The 18,322-nt window shown below is 41.7% G+C and overlaps 1 protein-coding gene across 1 annotated transcript in view; it reads right to left on the bottom strand.

The window, feature by feature from the left end:
- DOCK4 (dedicator of cytokinesis 4) overlaps positions 1-18,322 on the bottom strand; it is a gene marked incomplete at its 5' end in the record, with an annotated part of 280,590 nt that overhangs the window by 65,943 nt on the left and 196,325 nt on the right. The window contains 3 exons of the mRNA XM_025208759.1: positions 3,517-3,575; positions 4,352-4,452; positions 8,819-8,894. Of these exons, the coding sequence (XP_025064544.1) occupies positions 3,517-3,575; positions 4,352-4,452; positions 8,819-8,894 (236 nt within the window). The remainder of the gene's footprint in view (positions 1-3,516; positions 3,576-4,351; positions 4,453-8,818; positions 8,895-18,322) is intronic.

The following is an 18,322-nucleotide window of genomic DNA, read 5'->3' as shown; positions in this document are numbered from 1 at the left end:
CTGTGCCCCCGTGATGAACTTACGGGCAGCCACAAGGTCGCCTCTCAACCTTCTCTTGCGGAGGCTGAAGAGGTCCAGGTGCCCCAGTCTCTCCTCATAGGGCTTGGTCTGCAAGCCCTTAACCATATGAATGGCCCTTCTCTGGACCCTCTCCAGGTTATCCGCATCCCTCTTGAAGTGTGGTGCCCAGAACTGCACGCATTACTCCAACTGCAGTCTGACCAGCGCCTGATAGAGGGGAAGTATCACCTCTTTGGATCTGTTCGTCATGCATCTGCTGATGCACGATAAAGTGCCATTGGCTTTTCTGATGGCTTCGTCACACTGCCGACTCATGTTCATCTTGGAGTCCACTAGGACTCCAAGATCCCTTTCCACTTCCGTGCCGCCCAGCAGGTCAATTCCTAGGCAGTAGGTGTGTGGACATTTTTCCTCCCTAGGTGCAGCACTTTGCATTTCTCCTTGTTGAACTGCATTCTGTTTTTTTCTGCCCACTTGTCCAACCTGTCCAGGTCTGCTTGCAGCTGTTCCCTGCCCTCCGGCGTGTCCACTTCTCCTCATAGCTTTGTGTCATCCACAAACTTGGACAGAGTACACTTCACTCCCTCGTCCAAGTCACTGATGAATGCATTAAAGACATTAAAGAGTATCGGTCCAAGGACCGAGCCCTGCAGGACCCCACTGCCCACACCCTTCCAGGTCGAAACCGATCATAGAGTCATAGGAAAGAAGGGGTGGAAGGGACCTGTTGGAGTCGTCTAGTCCTCCCCCATGCTCAAAACAGAATCATCTCTGATTAAATCATTCAAGTCTAATGTCTGTATCCTACTATTGAAAATTTACTGGGACACAGATTCTATAACCTCTCTAGGTAGCCTGTCTCAGTGTTTAACTATCCTCATAATGAAGGAATTCTTACTAGTCCCCAATTTAAATTTCCTTGCAACAATTTGATATTGTTGCTCCTAGTTCTATCCCTTATAGTCACGGAGAATAGTCTCCATCCTCCATATAACCACCCTTCAGGTACTTGAAGACTACTATCAAATCTACCCTCAGTCTTCTTTTCTACCAACTAAATAATCTTAGTTCTTTCAGCCTCTCCCTGTAAATTATATTTCCCAGACCTCTAACAATTTTTGTCTCTCTTGCTGTCCACATTGTTCTTGGAGTGTGGGGCTCAAAACTGGACAGAGAAAAAGCATTACTTCCCTTGACATGCCTGTGACACTCCTTTTTGTACAACCCAAGCTGCTGTTGGCTTTTCTTTCCCTTTTTTTTTTTGCAACAAGAGCACACTGTTGGTTCATATTTAGCTTGTGGTCCACTGTAACTCATAGATCCTTTTCTGGAGTACCACAGCCTAACCCATCATTCACCCCACTTTGTATCTGTACATGCAATTATTCTATTCTAAGACACTTGTCCTTTTGAAATTTCATCTGATTGATTTCAGATCATTTCTCCAGTTTATCCAAGTTATTCTGGATCCTAGTCCTACCTTCCAGCGTCTGTAATTCTATGTAACTTGGTTATCCACAAATTTGCTAAGTGTGCACTCAATCTCATCATCCAAATCATTAATACATATATTAATCAATGCCAGACCCAGGACAGAGTCCTTGGGAGCCCAACTAGACACCTCTTCCCAACTAGATATTGAGCCACTGAGGACAGGTTGTTGAACACCATGCTCCAACTTGTTATATATCCACTGTACAGTACTTTCATCTAGTCTGTATTTCCTTAGCTTATTATTGAGAATGTTATGGAAGATGCTGGCAAAAGTCTTGCTTAAGTCAAAGTATATCAAATCCACTGCTCTTCCCTCCCCATCCATAGAGCTTGACACCTTAGCAAAAAAGGAATTCAAATTAGTCAGGCATGACTTCCTCTCAGTGAATCCATGCTGACTGTTCCTGATCACCTTATTCTTCTCCTGGTGCCTCTCAGTAGATTCCTTAAGGACCTATTCCATGATCCTTCCAGGGATCAAGGTTAGACTGTCTATTCTGTAACTACCTGGAATCTTTTTCTTTTTTAAAATATAGGCACGATATTTGCCCTTTTCTAATCACCCAGGACCTTACCCAACCTTCATGAGCTATCGAAGATAATAGCCAATGGCTCTGAAATTGCCTTAGCTAATTCTTTCAGTACTCCAGGTCAGTGAAAACAAATACATTTTAATAAATTTTATCCAAGAACCACAAAACATTTTGCAAACAATTAATGTGGTTTCTTAATAATAATGCAGAAAATCATTATAATTGCATCACAAAAAGATAAAACAAGGAACAACGTTTTTCCAAGATGAGCTAGAGGAAGAACCAGTAAGGTAATATAAGTTTTGTTCTCCTATCCATTGCTTTAATCATATGTTTGCTAAATCAGCCTTGCAAATGATAAGGGATGGGAAAACCTATCTTGTTCTCAACCACATGCTGTTGCTGGGATTGGAAGAGATAAGATGATCCAGCTCTGTTAGCCTGACAAAATAGGAATTATCCAGCACTTCAAAGTCCACCTACTGACTCAAAAGACATGACCAATTTATATATGCATTGGAGTTTTGGGTGTTTATTAGCACAAAGTTCAAATTCAGGACATTTAGGAAATGGCTATGCAACTTCAGTGTCATTCTGGCTGCTTCCACTCTGTTTCCCCTCCTGAAACAAGTAACATAGCTGCCCTAGCATGTTGTTGGGCATGCACCAATAAACTCCCTCTCTCTCTCCAGAGAGCTTACTAGCATGCACCCAAAGCCACACTTACATGACAAAATAACTTGTTTTGTGACAACAGCACTTTTTTAGGACAATGTTCCTCAATAAGACACTCCCATGTATAGAAAAGTGGCTCTGTAGACATACCCTCTGCCTTTTTTTTTTTTTTTTTTTTTTTATAAGCAACACTTTTTCTTCTTAAAAACAAAACACACTCCTACCTCACAAGCTACATTTTACTGATGGGCAACAAAATTAGGAGAACTCTAAGAAAATACTTCTCTTTTATTTTGAACAAAGACTAACTAACTGGCAGAATCTCTGCCAAAAATGTAATTAGAGCCAAGAGCTTAACATATTTTTAAAAAGGATTAGACATTTATATGGATAATGAGAAAATTCACAGTTACGTTAGGTAGGATAATATAGTTTTGAACAACTTAAAATCCTCATGCTTTGGGCATAAGATAACTACTCTATTACTGATGTTAGGATGAACCTCTAGGGGTATTTCAGAACTGTCCAATAGTGTCTGTTCTATCTTCCCTCTAGAAGAAATTTGGATTGGTCTGACACAATATGACAATGCCTTACCATTCAGTGATGACAGCTTCAGAATGCAAGAGAATACTCTGCTAACTAGAGTTATCCTAAACATTATTAGGTATTAGATTCTTAATCCTTAATATATATGTTTATCCATAACCAAACTTTATTGCAAATTTTATTTGTGTTTCCTTGTTTGACTGTTCAATCTTAACCAAAAGGGTTTTTTTTCTTAATTCCTTACCTAAATTTTGCCACATGCTGAAGATTTCGCAGCCCATTGTTACCCGCATGTCACCATATCTGTGATATATTAAAAAAAAGAACCATTGAAGTAGAGCATTATTTAGAAAAATATTTTATAAGCTTACTATAACCCACACTTCACAGTATCAAAACTAAGATTCCAGAAATGCTAAGATTTTTTCACAAGTTTTGGGTAAGCTGCATGGAAAGAGGAAAACAGTAGCTAATGTCTAATACATATCTAATTAAATATCTTATTTAATAAAGCCACATATGGTTATAAACCTTATAATCAATGGGAATAACTAAGTGGTGATAACCACCTACTGCCTTCATTTACGTAAGATTTTTTTCCCCACTAAGATTTCCTGCTCAGATAACAAAAACAGTTAAATTTAGTCCTACAGAACAAAATTGTCTGAACCAGATAAGGCCTGATCCAAGTCCCATTAAAGTCAACAAATACTTCTGTTCACTTCAGTGGGATTTGTATCAGGTCCACGTGCTTCACAATGCTCCCTCCTTTCTCGCCTTCCCTCTGCCCCTCCCCACCACAGCTGTTCTTTTGAATTACTGCCAAAGTAAAAGTTTTTAGGGAGAGTTGGGGAGCATGGGAGGGAAAGTATTGAGTGCCAGAGACAGGTATTGGGGGGAGGGAGTCTTACCTGACTCCTGGTGCTCCCCTCACCCCAGCTGTTGCTGCCATGGCATGGACTCAGAGGTGTGCATCACTCTCATGCCCCACTAAATAAGCCCCCTGGAGTGGATGTCCTGCTTGTCCACTCCTATGTATGTTATAGGCATGCTTAATGGGAATTGACAATGATACTTACTTTTCCAATACCTTTTTCTTCTTGGAAGGTGTGAACATTTCCAATTGCAGACATAACTGATTTATAAAAATGACCGCAAGATAAAAGTAGGAATCCCAGATCTACAATAAATGCATGATATATCGTTATTTAAATTCTCTCAACATTACCATATTGTTGGCATCTCTTCTTTGGTCCTTGTCTGGTGAGTTGTTCAGACCACTTTGTCAAAATGGTCTTTTTCCCTTAAATATATGTTGTGTAATTTATGACAAAATATTTCACAAAGACTTGTCAGTTTCAGTTAAGCCTTTGAGAGGAAGGATTTGGAGTTCCATGGTGGACTCTCTGGTTACTCAGCAACAGAAATCCATATCCAAACCCCAACCTTTTTGATCTGAAAATGTATTCCGACACAATTAGTTTCACAACAACTTTCAGAAAGTTTTGTTTTCAACTGAATGCAGAATGGAAACAAACCTGAAAAAATGCAGTAAAACAGAAATGTAATTCTCTGGCAAGCTCTACCACCCATTTATATCTCATGAATATTGAGCATTGCAATGTCTCAGTAAGACTAGAATGAAGTAAAACATGGCACTGTTTATCTTATTGTTGCATAAATTTGCGTCTCCCCTTCATTCTGTGAAAATTAGCTTTTGGAAATAATTGAGCAAAGGTTCATCAGTAAAACTATGTATTTAAAAACTACCAACTCTAAGCTAAAGCAAGGCTTCTCCGGAACAGTAATGCAAAAATAAAAAGTGTACAGGAAGTCCTTTTCTGTCCACTATATTTCTACAGAAAGGTGCCAACATGCCCTTCTGTCTGCCTGTACTTCCGCAGGAGATGGTAAGAATTTTGATAAGTGAGTTGATTAAGCACAGAATCCTCTGGAGGGAGCAGGTAATTTTGCCATCACTTTTAGTCTATGCACTTGCAGAACCTCACAGGGGTAATAAATGTTTCCAAGTATTTATGGTAATATAGACCAGCATTTTCTCCAATGCTTTGAGCTGAAGGCACTCATAACTCTGTACTCCTGTTAATCAGGCTCTGTGCGTTATCAGGCCCTGTGTGTTCACACCCTTTGCATAGCATGCCCAATTTCCTTTCTAATTCAGGTAAGCCTCTTATGAGCTTTAATTGAACGTTTTGTATTTAACTCTCAAAGCATCATTCTATAATTTTAGTATAACACTCTGACCATCAGATGTTACAGATACCCAAATTCATTAGGTACTTAATTGCAGGCTATTTTTAACAATAATCAACCCAAAATAACATTTTAAGAGCAAGTGGCAGGTTAACTGGACCTGAACATTTAGAAAATATCCAAAGCCATATTTTTCAATTAACATGCCAGTTAATAAACACAAGAATGGATTCTACTTTCTGACAATCTTAAAACATGCAAAAAATAGTGTTGCTAATCAAAAACCCTGATTTAAACATATACTACAAGTACATGTCAGAGACTCAAAGGGGAGCGGGGAGGGCAAGGGAGGGACTGGGGGTGGGGATGGCAGGGGAGGTGTGGGTTGGTACTCATGATATTTTGAAACATGACTCCTGATTTTCTCTCTATGGTACTGTAGGCCTTCTAACAGCTGAGAATTTTTAGCTGTGTTTTATCCAAACCTGTATCACAATAGCTGTAGATTGACCGATTATTGCACTGGTAACATGGCCCAGCATATATTTTGGAGGAAGTTAACTCACTGTACCTTGTAATCAAAGTTTTCATTTAAGAAGTTTTTACGAAGGGCATCAGAAAGGTACAGGACTGTTGTAATGATAACACTGGTAAAAGAAAAAAGGGAACACATTTTTAAGTGGAAAAACATAACTTTGATTATTGTAAATGCTTGCTTATTAGCAAAAAGAAAAGAAAGATACCATGTACAATTACTGAAAAAAAATTAAACATATATGACTGCTTACTACTAAATGTTGTCAGAAAATGCATAGAGCAAAAAATTAATAAAAATAGATAAGCATAGATGTAAGAATAAAGTTAATTAAAATAGACATAGTGTTGTAAAATTAACCTGAAAAATTCACATACATGTTTTTTTCCCCAAGTTATGGAGACATCGTAGTATAATAAACATTTTGCCTGACCGGCTAACGTGCTATACATTTTGCTGTAAATTTTCCTTTTTATTGTCTGCCCATGAAAGAGATAAGACAACCATTTAGTACTTGTGAAAACTGCAATAATGAGAGCCTTAGAGAGAGAGGCCCTTTCTTTAGTGTCCAAACATACACATGCAAATCTGTATCAACCATATGAAGAAGCCCTACATCAATGATTCTGGATTTACATTGTTAACAACAATAAATCACCTACTCAGGTGATTTATTTTTACCATACTGACACCTATCCTGTTGAGATTAATTGTAGCAATCACATGCCTATTTTTTGGTCCTCTGTTGTCGTCAAGCAATGTAACTTTTGCTCACTGTAGGGTTGGCTTGGATGAGCAGGTGTCGCAAAGAAAAAGTGAAGCTTTTCAACTCTCTGGAGATTGAATGTATTCATGGTTTATCTGCATATATCCTGTCTGAATGAGTCAACGCGCAGCTGACCCCTGCTGTGCTTCTGTCACAACACATTTTGTAATGTTGTGCTACAGTGCTTATGTTTGTTTTCATGTTATTACACAATTTGAGATCTAACTACAAAAGAAATGAGAAAATGAAATTGAAATGCAGAAAACACACACTGTATGCAAACAGAGCTTACACAGGGCCTGAATAAGAGAGGAAGTCCTAATAAAATACCTACTTTTAGGAGGCGGCACTTTCCATCTTCATAACATTGTGTAAGATAACAAACAGTTCATCTTCCCTGCACATCCAAGAGCAAAATATAATTGAGCACTTTTTTGTAGAGGGGAATCCCAAGGTCCAGTGAAGTGTCCAAGGTGACAGAGTAATTCAGTGTAAAAACTGAAAATCTTCAGCAGAAACCCTGTGCTCTGACTTCCCCTCATAAAACCTAGAGGACAAAAAGGATTGAGCAGTAGGGCTGGCGAAGCTTTGGTCACTGATACGATTCAGTGGAGATTCGGCCCAATTCAGTGGCCAAATCTCTGAATCCGAATTGAATCAAGAGACACGTTAATCTCTCTGAATTGAATTGGAACCCTCCAAATCAATTCAGAGAGATTCAGAAAGATTCGATGATTCGTACATAGTTTTATGTTTTTTCTACATACCTCAACGTACCAGATGGCTTGTGAATGATAAGATGGTAGGGTGGATGGAGCGTCCCACAGGAGCGCGGGGGTGGTCCCCAGCGCGCTTGGCAGCAGACCCAGAAGTGGACCAGAAGTACTTCCGGTCCACTTCCGGGTCTGCTGGGGAGTGCACAGGAGGCCCCCCCGCACACCTCCCTGGCTCAGTGACTGGTGTCTCCTGGGCCTGGGGGGGAACCCGGGGTCCCCCTGCAGCTATTTAAAAACTACCAACTCTAAGCTAAAGCAAGGCTTCTCCGGAACAGTAATGCAAAAATAAAAAGTGTACAGGAAGTCCTTTTCTGTCCACTATATTTCTACAGAAAGGTGCCAACATGCCCTTCTGTCTGCCTGTACTTCCGCAGGAGATGGTAAGAATTTTGATAAGTGAGTTGATTAAGCACAGAATCCTCTGGAGGGAGCAGGTAATTTTGCCATCACTTTTAGTCTATGCACTTGCAGAACCTCACAGGGGTAATAAATGTTTCCAAGTATTTATGGTAATATAGACCAGCATTTTCTCCAATGCTTTGAGCTGAAGGCACTCATAACTCTGTACTCCTGTTAATCAGGCTCTGTGCGTTATCAGGCCCTGTGTGTTCACACCCTTTGCATAGCATGCCCAATTTCCTTTCTAATTCAGGTAAGCCTCTTATGAGCTTTAATTGAACGTTTTGTATTTAACTCTCAAAGCATCATTCTATAATTTTAGTATAACACTCTGACCATCAGATGTTACAGATACCCAAATTCATTAGGTACTTAATTGCAGGCTATTTTTAACAATAATCAACCCAAAATAACATTTTAAGAGCAAGTGGCAGGTTAACTGGACCTGAACATTTAGAAAATATCCAAAGCCATATTTTTCAATTAACATGCCAGTTAATAAACACAAGAATGGATTCTACTTTCTGACAATCTTAAAACATGCAAAAAATAGTGTTGCTAATCAAAAACCCTGATTTAAACATATACTACAAGTACATGTCAGAGACTCAAAGGGGAGCGGGGAGGGCAAGGGAGGGACTGGGGGTGGGGATGGCAGGGGAGGTGTGGGTTGGTACTCATGATATTTTGAAACATGACTCCTGATTTTCTCTCTATGGTACTGTAGGCCTTCTAACAGCTGAGAATTTTTAGCTGTGTTTTATCCAAACCTGTATCACAATAGCTGTAGATTGACCGATTATTGCACTGGTAACATGGCCCAGCATATATTTTGGAGGAAGTTAACTCACTGTACCTTGTAATCAAAGTTTTCATTTAAGAAGTTTTTACGAAGGGCATCAGAAAGGTACAGGACTGTTGTAATGATAACACTGGTAAAAGAAAAAAGGGAACACATTTTTAAGTGGAAAAACATAACTTTGATTATTGTAAATGCTTGCTTATTAGCAAAAAGAAAAGAAAGATACCATGTACAATTACTGAAAAAAAATTAAACATATATGACTGCTTACTACTAAATGTTGTCAGAAAATGCATAGAGCAAAAAATTAATAAAAATAGATAAGCATAGATGTAAGAATAAAGTTAATTAAAATAGACATAGTGTTGTAAAATTAACCTGAAAAATTCACATACATGTTTTTTTCCCCAAGTTATGGAGACATCGTAGTATAATAAACATTTTGCCTGACCGGCTAACGTGCTATACATTTTGCTGTAAATTTTCCTTTTTATTGTCTGCCCATGAAAGAGATAAGACAACCATTTAGTACTTGTGAAAACTGCAATAATGAGAGCCTTAGAGAGAGAGGCCCTTTCTTTAGTGTCCAAACATACACATGCAAATCTGTATCAACCATATGAAGAAGCCCTACATCAATGATTCTGGATTTACATTGTTAACAACAATAAATCACCTACTCAGGTGATTTATTTTTACCATACTGACACCTATCCTGTTGAGATTAATTGTAGCAATCACATGCCTATTTTTTGGTCCTCTGTTGTCGTCAAGCAATGTAACTTTTGCTCACTGTAGGGTTGGCTTGGATGAGCAGGTGTCGCAAAGAAAAAGTGAAGCTTTTCAACTCTCTGGAGATTGAATGTATTCATGGTTTATCTGCATATATCCTGTCTGAATGAGTCAACGCGCAGCTGACCCCTGCTGTGCTTCTGTCACAACACATTTTGTAATGTTGTGCTACAGTGCTTATGTTTGTTTTCATGTTATTACACAATTTGAGATCTAACTACAAAAGAAATGAGAAAATGAAATTGAAATGCAGAAAACACACACTGTATGCAAACAGAGCTTACACAGGGCCTGAATAAGAGAGGAAGTCCTAATAAAATACCTACTTTTAGGAGGCGGCACTTTCCATCTTCATAACATTGTGTAAGATAACAAACAGTTCATCTTCCCTGCACATCCAAGAGCAAAATATAATTGAGCACTTTTTTGTAGAGGGGAATCCCAAGGTCCAGTGAAGTGTCCAAGGTGACAGAGTAATTCAGTGTAAAAACTGAAAATCTTCAGCAGAAACCCTGTGCTCTGACTTCCCCTCATAAAACCTAGAGGACAAAAAGGATTGAGCAGTAGGGCTGGCGAAGCTTTGGTCACTGATACGATTCAGTGGAGATTCGGCCCAATTCAGTGGCCAAATCTCTGAATCCGAATTGAATCAAGAGACACGTTAATCTCTCTGAATTGAATTGGAACCCTCCAAATCAATTCAGAGAGATTCAGAAAGATTCGATGATTCGTACATAGTTTTATGTTTTTTCTACATACCTCAACGTACCAGATGGCTTGTGAATGATAAGATGGTAGGGTGGATGGAGCGTCCCACAGGAGCGCGGGGGTGGTCCCCAGCGCGCTTGGCAGCAGACCCAGAAGTGGACCAGAAGTACTTCCGGTCCACTTCCGGGTCTGCTGGGGAGTGCACAGGAGGCCCCCCCGCACACCTCCCTGGCTCAGTGACTGGTGTCTCCTGGGCCTGGGGGGGAACCCGGGGTCCCCCTGCAGCTGATTGCTGAGCCTGGGGTGTGGGGGAGCCTCCAGTGCGCTCAGTGGCAGACCCAGAAATGAACCGGAAGTACTTCCAATCCACTTCTGGGTTTGCCAAGCACATGGGCCTTCCCCCACGCTCCCGTGGAACGCTCCATCCACCCCACCATTGCAGCATTCACGAGCCATGCCTGGTACCTCAAGGTATGTACAAAAAACATTTAAAGCTGCGTCTATGGCTGAATCGCTGATTTCAGATTCGGATTCGCCCAAGTTGAATCAGGACAGTGATCCGAATCAAAAATCAAATCACTGTCCCCAGTTTGAGCCAAATCTGAATTCAAAGTGAATACGGCCCATTTTGCACACCCCTATTGAGCAGTCCCTCTTCTCCTGCATTTCCCCATTGACTACTGGCATTCATGCTTTTTGCTGGCTGCCACACCTGCAGCCTCATGCAGTAATATATTCAATAGTTGATATGCAGTTTTGTTTGTTAGAGTTGACAGAGTAGAGTTTAACAGACTTAGGTTGCTGACAGACGATCACTTAAAGCAGGGATGGGCAACTATTTGGGCTGGAGGACCACTTAAGGAGTTTTGGTGAGCTATTACGGGCTGGGGGGTTGGGGGGGGATTGCTGACCTGGCCTGGCGTGGTGAAGGGGGAATTGATCCTATCTGGCCCTGGGCCCATCTGCCCTGCACCCACTGCTGGGGGTGCCAGGTGGAGCTGATGGGCAGGGTCTACATGGAGCCCAACCTGGGACCCCGTATGGGCAAGGTGCGCTTGGCCAGGAAGATGGGACGGGGCTGCGGGTGGGTTGGGAGTGGCATCCAGGAGTGAGATGAGAATTTGGGGCCACAATCATGGAGTGGTTACAGTGTAGAGTTGGTGCCTGGGGCAGATCTGCAATCTACTCCCCACACATCTTTGCAATGGGCACTGGTTCCACAGGCAGGGATGTGCAGATCATGACTTTGCCCTGGGCCTTGGCCCTACATTGTCACCACCCCAAGATATCAGCCCTAGCCCCACCCAGCCACCCTGAATGCCACTCCGTGCCCACCCATGGCCCCATCCCATTCACCCAGCTGAGCGCACCCTGCCTGCAGTGGTCCTGGGCTCGTCTGCATGCAGACCCCCTCATCCACCTCCTCCATCTGGCACCCCTGGTGGTGGGTGCAGGGTAGATAGGTCGGGGTGCCTGGGCAGTGGGGCTGGGGCCGAGTCCAGTGGCAGTGGCAGAGATGCTGGCAATAGCAGCCAGGCAGAGTGATCTGCCACTGTGGGAGCTGCTGTGAAGCCAAATCTAGCCACCATGACAGGCTGCATGTGCCGTGGCCTGGGCTGCCCTCCACACCTGGGCATGGCAGTAAGGGACCTCCCAAAGCCTGGATAGAATCTCTTGATAAGCCAGATATTTTGCCCAACCCTTTTAAAGGCATAATGGGATCTGATCTGCAATCCCAATAATCATGCCTCCTGACATGCTAAATGCTCATGGCAGGATGTGCCATTCTGGGATCAGGGATTAGATCCCAATTGTACCTTACTTTCCAATGCAGTGGGAGCCTGGAACTATGAGGCTAAGCTCCACTGTATGAGTGAATTGAAAGCCAGAAGTCCACAATCAACTAATTGTCAGCAGATGCCAGGAACCAAACCAGGGTCTGGAACCAGCTCCAGTCTGATCCTCATGTCCAACCAGCAATCACTTCACTGTCAAAGCACCAGCTAAGGAGGAACACATAGTCTTCACATATCCCTAGGCAGCCCAAACCCAGAGGCCCAATGCATGGGGATAGTAAAAACCATGTGCTACACAGCTTGGCAGCACATGTGATTTTTACAGGTTCCAGAATATGGGGACATTGGGATCAGGGACAGGCTTCTTGTTTCCTGGGTCCTCAGGCAATTGGGGATGTCTGGAATTCATGTGTGCAGCTCAGCTACACACACACAGTTTTAAAGGTCTGGGGTGCACTAAGTACAACACTGGGGAGACATTCCCCAATATTGGGCTTGCTGCACCCCCATCTTCCTTGGGCAGTCAGGCAAGGGATCTGGGTTCCAGTGACTGGTTCTGCCTCCAGTTCCTCTGGGTAGGGAACAGCTTTGTCCCAGACCCTGGGGATGCCCCACACAGCTGCTGAGCATTGGGATCTGTTATGGGCCAGCCTCAACAGGCCACATGTTCAGTTTAAGGTGCAATGCAAATGAGTCACAAAGTTGTTCTACATAATATGTGAAATATTTTGTGGCTCATTTATCATGTCTTAAATTGACTTGAACATGTGGACAGGTTACTACTGAAGGTACAATTAACCTGCCGATCACATTTTCAATGTAGCACGTGTCAGGGGCCTTACATGTACATGATTTGTCTCCAAAAATATGTACCTGGTTCCACCAAAATTACCTCTTTTTTATAGACCCTTATCAGATTTAAAAATTCTGAATACATGCACTTTAATTTATGCATTGTTCAGTTCATAACTAATTAGGAAAGTCTGTTTCATTAACCAGCCCATAAACACCTCCTGCAATACTACCAAACCTTACCGTTCAGCCGGTTACTGACTATCTGAGATGAACCTTTCAGCCTATTACTAGGCATCTGAGATGAAGAAAGAGCCCTGTTACATGTTACACTGTGAGCCACATAAATATAGATCAGTATTAGTGCTAGCTCAAGTTTGGAGCAGTCACATTTCAGGACAGCAGGGGCATGGAGGACAGAAAAGTAAAAATTCACCCCTTCCCATTCTGGGCTTCCTCCCTGCCCTTTGGGACTCCCCCTTGCTGCCTCCCCCCACCTACTTGTAGTGACCTGTCTGTCTGTCCCAAGGGAGTAGACAGGGAAGAGTTAATCTGCCTGCCCAGCTGCTGCTGTTGGGCAGCTGAACCCTGCCTGCTACTGCCAAACAGACAGCATGGGCAGCTACAAGTAGACAGTGGCGGGGCAGAGGCAGTGAGCAGGGATTTGGGTGTGGTGGGGGGGATGCTGGGATGGGACAGTGGGCTTGTACTGGGTCAGCAGGGGAGGGGGGCAGGCGGGGTGTTTACATTAAACTGTAGCCTACAGTGGCTATACTAAGGTAGGGGTAATATGAGCTGGGTTGCACAGATCAGAGATAATCCTGCCCTGGTGGGCATAATGAATGATTAAAACCAAGAGGAGGTTGGATAGATCTGGCTGGGGTATTATGATCCCAGCACTCGTTCCTGCCCAGGGCAGCAGGTTGGACTTGATGATCTGTTCAGGGCCCTTCCGACCCTAGAAACTATGAAACCAGTTTCAGGTGTTGATGTGTGGATAATCCAGGTGCTAATCAAACTCTGTTAGTTTCAGTTCAATGATACAATTCCTAAACCTTCATATTTATGGCCCAATAACTTTGCTGCATCCTGCCTTATCTCTCCAGCTATTGCTCCATATCTGTCATTAATCTGCACAGTTCATCCAGTTTTCTAAGAGAATAAATTACACTGTCTCCCTTTTGCAAGGAACAGCTTCTCTTTTCAGTTTGGAAGAGAACACGAAATGGTGCCTAAGCATCAAAGTTGGGAGAAGAAGCATGGGGTTGGGGGGAGGGGGAAGCCAGTTCTATGCAAGATTTTACTTTTACTTGTAAACCAGTTGTTTTATTAAATGGAACATTATAAGAAGAAAAAATTATTAACGCAATCAAGCTTGGATAACTTATATCTATGTGAAATTTCAGGTTATAGAAATTCTTAAATCTAAAGTAATAAGATTCTGAAAGATGGTTTTAAAACTGAATTGTATTCTAGTCACAGCAAATAAAGAGCGTAACTACACCATCATATCTACACCACACACATCTATTTCCTTCAGAACAACAGCTTTCTCCATACATCTCTGCTTTGTCAGCAGATCCTTCATTTTCTTTAGTGAAAAAGTTTAAAATGCATTTTTCAGAAGACTTGGTACTATGAGGTCTTGAGGTAGCAGAATGGTGGCAATGCAACTATTTGGTTTATGTGATAAATCAACAATACAACAACCATTACCAGGTTGTTGAGGAAAGGTGGGTCTGTAAACACAGCCTGTATGCATGTGCTGTCATGGGACTGCATAAAAATAATTCAACAGACTACAGTATGCAAAGGTGAAGTCAAAAGTTCGGAACCATGCTATTGTTTCTCTGTATGCCTGAACAAATACGACAGAATTATATACAGGATTTAAATAATTTCCAGGTCTATGTTTTTTCCTTACTGGAATCTAGACGCTATGCAGAATGGGAGTCATATAATAGCAATAAAATAATTAGATAGATAGCAGATGGGCCACAAACTAATCCAATCCAACATTCACATGCCGAGCTGCCCCCAGTCACTGATTTTAAAATGGGAATAAACTTTTTTTAAAAGACCTCAAATAATGTAAATTTCCGTCATTTCTTAGTACCATCAGTGTTCAAAATACTACAGGCTAACAGTTATTTTACAAAAGGAAACTTGATAGCCAGCACCACTATATTGTTCTAGACACTCATACAACTGGAGCTTGTTCAGAAAATCCTCAGCACCATGTTTTTCCACGAGAAAATGCAGACTCATCAAAATCAAAACATTCAGTAGGAACACAATGTTTTCAACAAAATTCCACCAAAACCCAGGCAAGAAGAAAATCTGTCTGGTTTCCTGCCAGTGAAGCCAAACACTTCCTCAGCAGGCCACTTGAATGCTCAGATGGAAATGGGAGGATTCTCAAGCCCTGGATCCCAGGGTTCCCATAGCTGTCAAAGCCTCTAGGTTTAGGGCAGCCCACAAGTCGGTCTGCTGAAGAGCTATGGTTATCAACGCTCCCAGAATACTCCGAGTTCCCTGGGACATGTCAACGAACTGGTTTACTGCTGGGTCAGCTTGCAATATTGTTTTTCTGTCTTACTGTAGAACAAAAACTAAAATGGTCACATTCTTGGTATTTTTTTTTAGAAGAGAAAAGCGTGTTCCCATTCTGATTCTCTAAACCTCACTTTAAATTATTCTGCGAACATTCATGAGTACCCACTTCTACCCCCATTATTCTAGTATCTTCTATATAGCAATGCTCTCAAGTGTAGCTTCTGCTTCCCATATGTTCCTTTATAACACTGAAGCATGCAAATCCTAAAAATAGAAAACCTTCCATCATTTTAGAAAAAAAATAACATTCTGCCAGGACCATGCACGTATCTTTATAAACGTAAAATCTGTGACATAAAACTAAGTAGAATGGTTTGAGAGATTTAATTGTGTAAGCCACACTTTTATATACTGCAAATTATGAAGAATTTCTGTGTTTTGTCAGGGGCTTAAACTATAGCACCATAGTCCATGTGAACTAGTAGAGGGATCCTGAGTGACCATAATGAAGAACTCAAAGCTAATTTGACATCTCCCTTTTTTCTGTGCGTTATATTTTCAGTGAGGAAAAAAGAATTAGAAAAAAATATGTCCAGAAGACATTACAGTATTTACCACATTAGGTCCAGAGGTAATCAAGAGGATTTTCTGATGAAAGTTAACATGTCCAGTTGCCAAATGAGGACTCTTCTATTTTAATAGAGATAAAAAAATCCCACCCTATCCTAAACCTTGTTCCACAGAACACCTGTTTAAATACAAATAACAATTCCAGACTTCTATTTTGTACGCTATCAAAACACTTGGGTTTCAAAATTTAGATGATCTAGCATTTCTAATGTTCAGCAAACTGCTGAAATAATTCACAATGGTTAATACTATACAGACAAATGAGACATCTAAAATTACCTATTCTTTTAAATGAAAGCTCTTTATACTTTAATTTAAAGCACAGTAGTAAGTTTAATGATTACATAAATATTATCCAAGTACAGGATGATAAAGGTATCAAACTTTTCTCAGGGTGTAACAGAAACCTCACTTTGTTATCAAAAATAGCCTTCCCTGTTGATAATGAATCCTGATAGACTTGGAATTCAAGAAAGACCTGCTAAGTGTCCCAGAAAAGTGCCAATCAGCTAAATCATAGTAAAGACTATAGAACATAACCCTAGCCTAAGCATTATTTAAGTAAACAACACTATATTACTTGCGATTTTTGACAGGTGTTACAAACTTGCTAGATAGAAGCATCATTTATGGCAGAACTTCTGATCCCTCTGGGGAACTAGGCGATTTGAGAATCTTCCTGATACCAAGTCTTCAGTTGCAGTTTAGTTAGAAGACTTGTTTTGGCCACTCAGCTCCAGTTATCTCAGGCAGTAAGTTGACATTATAGCAAAGGACAGAAATGAAGACTATAGTTCCCATGATGCAATATAAAAACACAATTTGTCACTTTTGATGGCAACATTATTGCAAATGGTTTATTAATGTAAGAAATTATCTTGCTTTGCTGTGTGCATAAGTACTGGATCTTGACTTGCCCATTACAGATGTTATAAACTTAAGTATAAGATAGTACCAGACAGTATTTTTTTTAAGTTTTATTTCACTGAGTCAACTAGTAGCTACAGGTATGAGACAAGATACTTTTCCATATTTCCCTATTCTTACCACACAATACATCTGAAAAATATCAGCTTCCACTATTTGTATGCTATATCTCTTCCTTTTTCTTCTTTGTGTGATTCAGGCTCTTAATGTTTGGAAGACTTCACTCATACTTCACTCACTCACACTCTCAATGTTAAAAATTGAAGGTGTCACTCAGGAGTTTTCACTGAATGAGACTAGAAGATTAAGAGCCTGAGGTTTGCTTTTCTTTTGTCTCTTGTTGTCTCATACACAATGCAGAATTTCCTCTGGTATTTATAATACTTCTTGTCTTCACTAATTGCCTGATGGTTATAATCAAAGTCGGTATTTTCCCTCTCATATAGCTATTGGCTCCTCACATAAGCTATTACAGCTATTTTAATGCTTATCTCACTCGATGGATAGGCTAGATCAGCGGTTGTCAACCAGGGGTATGTGTATCCCCAGGGGTACTTAGGAAGGCCCTAGGGGGTATGCACAGGTGGGCGGGCATTGACTGCCACCACCCACCAGCCCATACCACCATCTCCCAGGAGCAGGGCCGGTGGGAGGGCAAGGGCAGTGGCGCCCCTCTGCAGGCCGCACAGGTGCTGCCCAGCTAGATAGATGAGGGGGGGTGTGGGGGGAGCGGGGAAGCTTGCACCGTCGCCACCACCCACCACCCCACTGCCGCCACCCTGCATCCAACCGTGATTCCCCCCACTCCCCTGCTCCGGTCCATGTACAGCCACCGGGGCTACACTTATTAAAAAAGGTTGAAAACCCCTGGGCTGGATGCTTGATGGTAAGATAATAGTGTACTGAATACCCTTCCTGCAGAACCTGATGATATCACCTGTAACTGATCCAAACATCACCAGCTTGAGGAAGGAGTGTCAAAGTTATTCCTAAAGCTTAGTCTTGTACAGGTCGGCTGTTGCCAAGCCATCTGCCAAACCAGCTGTTTCTGAAATATGTAATGCTGTATTTATTTGATTCCAAGATGAGGTTCCCCTGCCCCCATTTAGCATAAGGAAAACATAGCCTCATCTTAGAATCAAATACCAGTGTAGAGGCTGGTACTTGATGGGACAGGATGTGGAGGCACGGGGTGGTGCAGTATCTGGTGGGGAGATGCTCAGCAGGGTGCTACACGGCAGTGAAGGAACTAGTAACAAGGCAAGTGGCAGCAAGGCAAATGGCAGTTGAGGAGGGGGGGGGCAGTCATCAGGGGGTCAAGTAGCAGGGGGAGCAAACATTGGAGGGGGGGGGGGGG

The sequence above is a fragment of the Alligator sinensis genome, unplaced genomic scaffold (genome assembly GCF_000455745.1).
Source record: "Alligator sinensis unplaced genomic scaffold, ASM45574v1 scaffold297_1, whole genome shotgun sequence".
Taxonomy (NCBI): Eukaryota; Metazoa; Chordata; order Crocodylia; family Alligatoridae; genus Alligator; species Alligator sinensis.
Note: the sequence above shows the minus strand (reverse complement) of the source record. Positions and strands in the feature narration are given on the sequence as shown.